The sequence below is a fragment of the Odocoileus virginianus genome, chromosome 7 (genome assembly GCF_023699985.2).
Source record: "Odocoileus virginianus isolate 20LAN1187 ecotype Illinois chromosome 7, Ovbor_1.2, whole genome shotgun sequence".
Classification (NCBI taxonomy): Eukaryota; Metazoa; Chordata; class Mammalia; order Artiodactyla; family Cervidae; genus Odocoileus; species Odocoileus virginianus.
Window position 1 is genome coordinate 44,347,880 of NC_069680.1, and position 8,787 is coordinate 44,356,666.

At 42.5% G+C, this 8,787-nt stretch overlaps 1 protein-coding gene across 6 annotated transcripts in view; it reads right to left on the reverse strand.

Annotated features, from left to right (window-relative positions):
• PANK1 (pantothenate kinase 1) overlaps positions 1–8,393 on the reverse strand; it is a 52,975-nt gene extending 44,582 nt beyond the window's left edge. For all 6 annotated transcript variants that reach the window (XM_070470618.1, XM_070470617.1, XM_020894410.2 and 3 more), the window contains exon 1: positions 7,712–8,393. In XM_070470618.1, the coding sequence (XP_070326719.1) occupies positions 7,712–8,393 (682 nt within the window). The remainder of the gene's footprint in view (positions 1–7,711) is intronic.
• Between the last annotated feature and the right edge of the window lie 394 nt (positions 8,394–8,787).

Genomic DNA, 8,787 nt, shown 5'->3' on the forward strand with positions numbered 1-8,787 from the left:
TTCCCAGAGTTGCCAACATCATTCTCAGGCAGGGACTGCTTGTACTTGGTCTCAAGAGTTGCCATGGAGCCATCTATGAAAGTGACAGTGAGATAAAGACACGACACAGACATGCGTCCTGCTTCCAGAAACCTCAGAAGGAATTAAGGAAGCTTCCATTTAGGAGATGATGTCAGATCAGGTTGGAGGATACCCCGAAACCCTGTCCACAAAAGTACTCAGTCAGAGCAAGATGGGTTGATAAGAATCCTGAGATTTCAGAAAGATTTGAAAGCCTCTGTGACTAAATAATAGCAAGAAAATTAATATTGAATACCTTTTATAAATAGTAGGTAGTATGAATAGTAAAATATCTTTAACTCTGCACGTCATCAGGATATAGGCATTCTACTATACGAGATCTCACCTACATTTCCCACATTTGGTACTCGAAACCAGTAAGATGTGTGTGTGTGTGCTAAGTCCGTTCACTGGTGTCCGATTCTTTGTGACCCTATGGTCTGTAGCCTGCCAGGCTCCTCTGCCCACGGGATTCTCCAGGCAAGAATACTGGAGTGGGTAGCTATTTCCTTCTCCAGGGGATCTTCCTGACTCAGGGATGGAACTCACACCCCTTCTGTCTCCTGCGTTGGCAGCTGGGTTCTTTATCACTAACGCCACCTGGGAATCCCCATTTTCCATATTTGGTCCTCACCACTGCTAAGACAGAGGCCAGTTATTTGTAATCAACAAAGTGAACCTCTGAGAACCTAAGCAACTCAACTGAGACTGCGCTGTGAACAAGTAGTAGAATGAGGCTCTGAATCCAGGTCTGGTGACTCCAAAGCTCCTTCCACTCTAGAACACTACCCATTCATCCTGGGAATCCAAGGAGGTCCTGAATCTGGTCTCCTGGCCCAGCAGAGTCCAAATCTAAGCTCAATTTTCCCAAGTCCTAGAGTCCTTGCTCCGTTTCTTGGAGAAGGATAAACGGAAATTTATTCCTCACAGTCCTGGAATCCAAGATTAAGACACTGGCAGATTCAGGGTCTGGTGAGCTCAATTCCTAGAAAGCTGTCTTTTTATTTTTTTAAGCTTTTTATTTTGTATTGGGGTATAGCCGATCAACAATGCTGTGATAGTTCCAGGTGACCAGTGAAGGGACTCAGCCATACATATACATGTATTGATTCTCTCCCAAACTCCCCTCCCCTTCAGGCTGCCACAGAACATTGAGCAGCGTTCCATGTGCCATACAGTGGTTCCTTGCTGGTTATCCATAGATAGCTGTTTTTTTTGCTTTTAACCTCTAGAGAATTCTCTGGGCTAGTCCTCATGACCTAATCACCTCCCAAAGGCCCCACCTCTTAATACCATTATCTTGAGGGTTAGGATTTTGATATCTGAATTTTGGGCGGACACAAGAAATAAATCTAGAGTAGGACCTATCTCATAGGGAGCTGGGAGACAATCCATGTAAAATGTTTCATTCGGTTCCTGGCACAGAACCGAAGTGTCCTTAACATCGGCTGTTACCTCCACAAACACATGAATGAGTTTTTTGCCAAAGGTATACCAACTGTATACACCGATCTCTTCTTCAAGTTTTATAGAACATACTTCCTTTTCCCAAATTAGTAGGCTTAATGTGGCAGAAAAGAAGGGCAGCTAGCTGAAGATGGAGGTAAACTTGGGTTTGAATTCTGGTTCTGCCATTCACTGACTTCAGGTAGGTTGCTTCAATTCTTCAGGCCTTTCTTTCCCCATCGCAAAAATCGAGTGTGGGAGTGGTGACCACATACTCTTGTAAAGACACATAGAAAGCAATGGGACACACAGCTGTTTCAATCATGGCTAAGCTAGTTACTTGGTCAATCAAAGTGACCGCTGGAAGTACCCACTATTGTCATAAATCTTTTCACCTTCTTTCCAAACTATACTGAATCTGTTAGAGGCACAGATCATTATTTTGATGTAACTGCCTCTAAAAATAACACTCCCTTACCCCTTGGAATCATTGGCTGCTTTCAAATACATTCCCAAGGAGAAAACATAGTCAAACATACATACATACAACTAGCCAACTCTAAGCATCTAAAAGATCTCATAAATCAAGTAATGAGGTACCTACCAAGTTTGACACCTGCACTATCTAGAGGAAAGGTCTACTTAGAAATTCTGAGCACCCTATCTGATTCAGAATATTGTCATCCCAAAGTGAACACTGATCTACACAGTGAAACTAAAGCATATAATTAAATGTAATTAAATGTAATGGAAGTCAAATCTTGATTGCTTTTCATGGTAATTGGTTTGTATTAAAACATACACACACACACTATTAAAAGTCAGGCTATCACACACATTAAAAAAAAGACAAAAAACAAAGAACCAACCCCCAACTTGTTGATTAAAACAAGTACTCTTGTTTCCTGACTAATTATGTCTCCAAAAACCATGCTGGATTTTGTTTTATACCCTTGTTGAATGTCCCACATGTTAAAAATTAACAGCACTCTTTCCGTCAAAAGTTTTGGTTACTGTGCCAAACAAAATATGTTTTGTATTAATGTTGAAATTCACTTAGTGGCCTTTTGGGAAAAAAATGGTGTTCAGGTCCCTAATGAATTCTGACACCTAATTTAACCACTTAGACACTGAACACTTGGGCCCTTAAATTCATAAATCTTTAGTCCAAATGTGCATTGTACAATTCGTAACTTCATTGACAAACTTAGAAGTAAGACCACATCCCAGAGGTAGCAATTCTAGAGTGTGCCCCTGCTTTCCATCCTAGTCTTTTGTTCTTGATTTGCAAAGCTTCTCCACCATCTAGAAGTTCTGATTATGTTTGTAATAAAAATGCACATATCGTCACACCATTCCAACCAGAAAATTCTACCTATTTATCTTTATATCTTGGTTTTACCATTAGCCCAATTCAGAAGTCAAGGAAATTCTAGGTGCCAAAGCTAACTATCCTAATATTTATTTATTTTTTTTTCCATTTATTTTTATTAGTTGGAGGCTAATTACTTTATCCTAATATTTAGAAAAGTGAAGACTTACACTTTGTCAATGATGGCTAGTGAAAACTGGTAATAGATTTGTGTTTCTTCAGGTTATACCCCACAAATGTATGTTGTGCATAATGAACTCTCACCCATTTTCTGCTCACATTCTATCTGGATGGTCTCAGAATCCAGAACTTTTACTACGAGGCTGCAGGCACTGCTCCAGCCCTTATTCCTGCTTGTTGAAGAGGGCAGCTCACATCCTCGAGTCTTCTGATGACACTCGAATATTTGCCTTTCTACAGTATAGTGCTTGCCAGCTCAGTCATCTCCTTTGCATTTTTCTCCTCTCTTCACTAGTGTGGCTCATCTACAAGTATCCTTAGAACCTAAAATATCCAGGATTTCAAGGCAACAGCTATATACTTTTTTGTGCCATTTATGTTCCTTCTTTAAAAAGTATATATTCATCAATTTCATAAAAAATAAACAGCTATGTACAAAATTGTTGCTGCTGCAGTGTTTATGATGTTTAGCGACTCAAGCTGCAGCCTAAAGCTATTGGAGACAGGTTAAATAAATTATGGTATATCTATATAATGGAATATTGGGAATGTAATACAACCACTACAAATGATGCTTTAATGCTGTAAGAAAATGCTTTCACTAAGATTTTCAAATAAAAAAAGGTAAGTTGGGAGTTTGGGGTTGATATATACAGTACTACATTTAAAACAGAAAATCAACAAAGACCTACTGTATAGCACTGCTGGTGTTGTTTAGTTGCTAAGTTGTATCTGATTCTTTTGTGACCCCGTGGACTATAGCCCTCCAGGCTCCTCTTTTCATGGAATTTTTTTTCAGGCAAGAATACTGGAGTGGGCTGCCATTTTCTTCTCCAGGGGATCTTCCTGACCCAGGGACCAAACCTGCCTCCTGTGTTGGCAGGCAGGTTCTTTATCATTGACTCACATGGAAGCCCACTGTATAGCATAGGGAACTATATTTGATACTTTGTAATAATTTATAATGGAAAAGAAAATGAAAAGGAATAGATATATGTATATGTAAAACTGAATCGCTTTGCTGTATATCTGAAACTAATACAACATTGTAAATCAACTATGGTCCACCATAAAATAAAAATTTTTAAAAATCTTATCTCAATGTGATCCAAAATTACCTTCAGCACCTGGCAAATTTAAACAGCCATCTTCTCTGAGTGATGGTATTTGTGAGTACTTCTTCCTGCTTTGTTTCCTCCATTTCATATTATGCAATATTTTTATTGGAAAAAGGGTGTTGGAAGGAACTGTGGGACTAGGAGTGTCATAGATAATCAAATAAAACCTTTTGGCTTTCTTCTATTAGCCAACTCCCACCTTTTTTTAAACAAGAAAGTCAATCTGAGGTGTCTCTGTCAGCTCAGTCTCTTGTCCTGTGGGTTAGTGGTGGACAGTGTTCTGCACAGTGTGATAACGACTGGCATTTGTCAAATAACTGCTATGTGCCAAGTAGGAATTCACGTTTATATATTTATATATAATCTTATTTAATCCTCGCATCAACCTGATCACATAGTATGATCAGCTCCATCTTATCAATACTGAAACTGAAGCACAGAGGTTAAATAAGTAGCCCCAGGTCAGCCAGATGCAATTTAAACTCAAGCCCTCCAGAGTCTGGATAACTCCACCATTTACAAACATTGGCTTGGCATTTTATTAGGACTATAAAATTATTTTAAAAATATTTGGGAAATGATCTGACTTCATAAAGTGCTACTTACGTATGCTTCAAACAATCAGAACACGAAGGAGCATTCAAAAGGACTCTCCCTATAGAGACCTTAGCGAGACTCCATTGAAGGGCTTTCGCCTAGTCTGTCCCGCGGATGGAAATGGCTACTTCGATGAGGTGGTGATGATGTCACTTGTACCTTTTTCGTCAACATTAATCAAGTATTCATGCAACCAAGTTGCAAAGCATATGAAAGAAACTATCATCTATAATAAGACTTCCAACTTAATTGGGAAGATAAGACCAATAACATGCAGGGAACAATCAGCACAAGGCAAAAATAAAAACTTTTTAAACGATAATAAAATGCTAAGCCATGTGGTAGACTAGATGACTAGTGTAGAAGTTACGTAGAAAGAACTGTCAGCTCTTTAGTATCTTAGCACTTTGAAAGTACAAGAGACAATCCTTGAAGATCATTTTGTGGACTCCAGCATTCCAAGAGATCTAACTTGGTCGAGGCCACACAGTTGCTCAGTAGCAGAGACAGGTTAAGTAACCAAGGAAGCTTAATGAAGCAGTTAAGTCTTGGAAAAGCTTTTCAAGGATAAGCACAGTGAGTGAGGTGATGGTACTTTTGATGAAAAGAGTGGACAAGATTTCCTGGTTTAACAAAATCAACCTGCCACTACTCTGATTTTTAGATTATAAGATTGTGAATAGTCCTTGTACTGAGGGATTAGATTTAATTTTTTTAAATAATCAAAAACTACTGAATTGCCCGTTTCATTGCATGCATTGTTTTCAGACAGGCAGTATTTCAAAGTGTATTGCACTCTACCCAATATATTACCAAATAGAAACACATCTACCCACATATGCATTCCAGGTGCCTATCTGAAAGAAGTGATACCTGGCTGTCCTAAAACACTTCTAGTTCAGATAGAAGCAGGAATCTGAAGTTGCAGACTGTAAGTAGGAAATAGTTATTTGTCCAACTTTGATGATTTTATCAACAACACACTCAAATTTCATTTAAAGCATATAAATACTCTGTAATAATTGCTTATGTAAAATTTATCAGTCATCAGAAAATAGAGATATACTTAAGTCTAAGTAGATTTGTTTTAGATTACCTAAAAATCAACTGATGTAAAATTTATTTCAGAAATGTTTGTTCAAATTTGAGAAAAAAAATAGGCTAATGAAGCACCAATTTTGATGAATTCTTTTTAAAAGTTGATAAATAAGTATGATCACTAAACTTAGAAATACCTATGGCTTTCATTAAAAAAAAAATACAAAACCTACTTCAACACCTGACAAAATACACAGGCATAAAGTTACACTTTCTTATATTCTAAATAATGCTTCCAGTGGATTTTCAAGCAAAAGTTAAGGCTCAAGGTTATTTCTCTGCCTTCGTGCAGAGAAAATTGTTAAGAGAGTATATTTTCAATTCCTCGAAAATTATTTCAAGAGGTATGATACACTCAAACATAGACCATTTATGCTAGCAATAATAAATAAAACTCAAAGTAGTTCTCTTTTGTTGTATTTTAGCTATTTACATTTTAAACTCTAATGTAGTTTGTTAAAGTAAATCAGAGAAATAACTGAAATGTGGCTTCAAAAGAAGTAAAACAAGTTAATAAATCATAAATAATCAATACTAATGCATAAATAAAGTCATTTTCTAACAAGGTCCAAAAACGAAAGAAAACAGAAATTCAGGTTTTAGATGCCTCCCTTACAACCCTACCAATCTGCTGTATGGGTTCAAAGTTCCCGACAAGAAGTTAACCTTGAACCAGAACATTTCAGACTTACAAAACACAAGTATCAGAGTTACTGCGTCCCACAGTTGGGTTAAAAAGCTTCCCAAAGTCTCATAGACTTTAACTGAATGCAGAAAAGCTAAGAGTCTAAGATAATAAACAGAAACAGCAAAAAGTGAAGCTGCCAAATATCAAGGTTTTACAGACGAATCTAAAGCATATCTAGCAATTTCCCTGTATGAAACAGAATAAATAACCTATATGCAAATATTCATGTTTGAATGCAATCACGTTATTAGCATGCATTCTACTTACTTTGCTTTTTGCCATTTATAAGCTTCATTAGGGAGACCCAGAAAGAGGTAACAAGTTGAATGAAGTTCGGCTCAGATACGAAACAGCTGTAAAATTGATCTACAAATTTGCATATCAGAACGTCCAGCGGGGGAGAGACTCTTGACAAACTAACATATATACAAGCTTTAGATTGTGAAATAACGCATTTCAGCTTTCTGCACTGTATATTATTATTGGAAACCTCAACTCTACCTCCTCATTCTCCGAAAAAAAAAAAAAAAAAAAATCCACCTCCAATCTTCATTGGTCCACATAGTTCCGGCCCACATGGTATCAGTGGGTGTGTCCCTGCCAACAAGTCCTCTCATTGGTTGCGAGGAAACAGCCTCTAATAGGCTGTGATTTGGGGGGCTGTCAAACTCCACGCCTCCAGACCTAGCGCTCGCCAATAGACCCAAGGAACTGGCGGCTCCTCTGCGATTCAAAGGGCAGGCTGACTGCCTGAGCGCCAACCCCAGAAAGATGAGCTCTCAGAAAAGAAAAGGACGAGGATAAGGGCGACGGCAGCTCAAGGCTCTGCCCCCACCGCTGCTCGACTCCTACTCCCGGACCCCACCAAATGTTGACACACGTGCATTTTCCCACCGACAAATTAGTAAGGCGGCCAGCGCGTTTGCCTTCCATAGGCCCGTTACCGAGGAGCAGCTCTGGAGCCGAGTCCAATCGGCCCATTCTACAGATGGAAGCAGGAAAGGGATCTGTAGCGCCTGACGCCCCTGGGAAAAGAATCAGTCCCGTGCGCCCCCTCACAGCCGTCCACCGACAGCCGGGGCTGGGATGCCTTAGGTGCCTGTCCTGCCGCTCCCGGGGGTCGCGCCCCGCTCCCGTCCCTGAGAGACTTACGCGGCCTGTTCTTCCTCCCGGAGTCCATCCTCCTCCTCAGCCGGCATTTCTTGGCGGGGGAGTCGTGCTGAGGGGGCGGCGGCTGTGGCTGGAGCTCTGGCTGGAGCGGCAGGCGCGGGGGTGCCGCGTCGCTATCGCCCGGGGGGCCCCGGCTGCAGAGGCGCGACGGGTGGAACCCGTTGTGCAGCAGCCCGTTCACGGCTGCAGCGCCGACGCCGGCGGGAGTCCCCGGGGCGTGCGGGGCCGAGCGCTCAGGCTGCCCGCCGTGGTCGCCCATGCCAGAGGCTGGTTGGGCGGCGCGCGGGCCCCGGCTCAGGCGGCCTCGCTGGAGGTCATTCTCGGGCGTCTTTATTTCCCCGGATCCTCCTTGCGGCTTCCGATTCAGCAGCCGCAGAGCCGGCGCCGGGGGATGGCGAGTCGGGCGCTCCTCCCCTCCTCCCGCCGGCGTTCCCACCTCCTCCACGCCCTGCCCCTCCCTCGCCGGCCCCCCGGCGCCCGCCTGGAGCATGCCCGCTCCCGGCGCGGAATCGGGGATCCCCGCGCACCCCCAGCCGGGGCCCCCAGAGCCCGCCTTCCCCCGCTGCCCCAGTCGCGCGACTTCAGACGAGGCTTCCTCGCCTCCCAGACCTGTCCCCGCTACTGAGCATGCCCAGTCCTGCCCGCCACCGCCGAGCTTCAACATGGGGACTGAAGTTCTCCGGCTTCGCAAAGAAGAGATGGGCGGGTTGGGCTTTGTATGGCGGAGCAAGCCGAGAAGGGACTGGGCGAGGCCAGCGTGAGCAGAACGAGCAGCTTCGGGAGGAATGCGGGCGGGGGGAGGGGGGGAGACAATAAATATTTGTAGAGATTTGGGTTTGCTAATCTTGTCCGCACTGAGCTAGATAGCTTTGCAAGGTCATTCACGTTGTCCCCTCCTCCCTGAAAGCTTTGTGAGCTTCTGTGTGTTTCTCTGGGTTTAGTTAAGTGACCAAACTACTCACAGGAACGAGGGGAAGGAGGAGAACGATTATTTATAGACAGGTGGGCGGATTTGGAGAGGGAGGGGAGTGTAATTTCTTTGCTGGCACTCACAGACA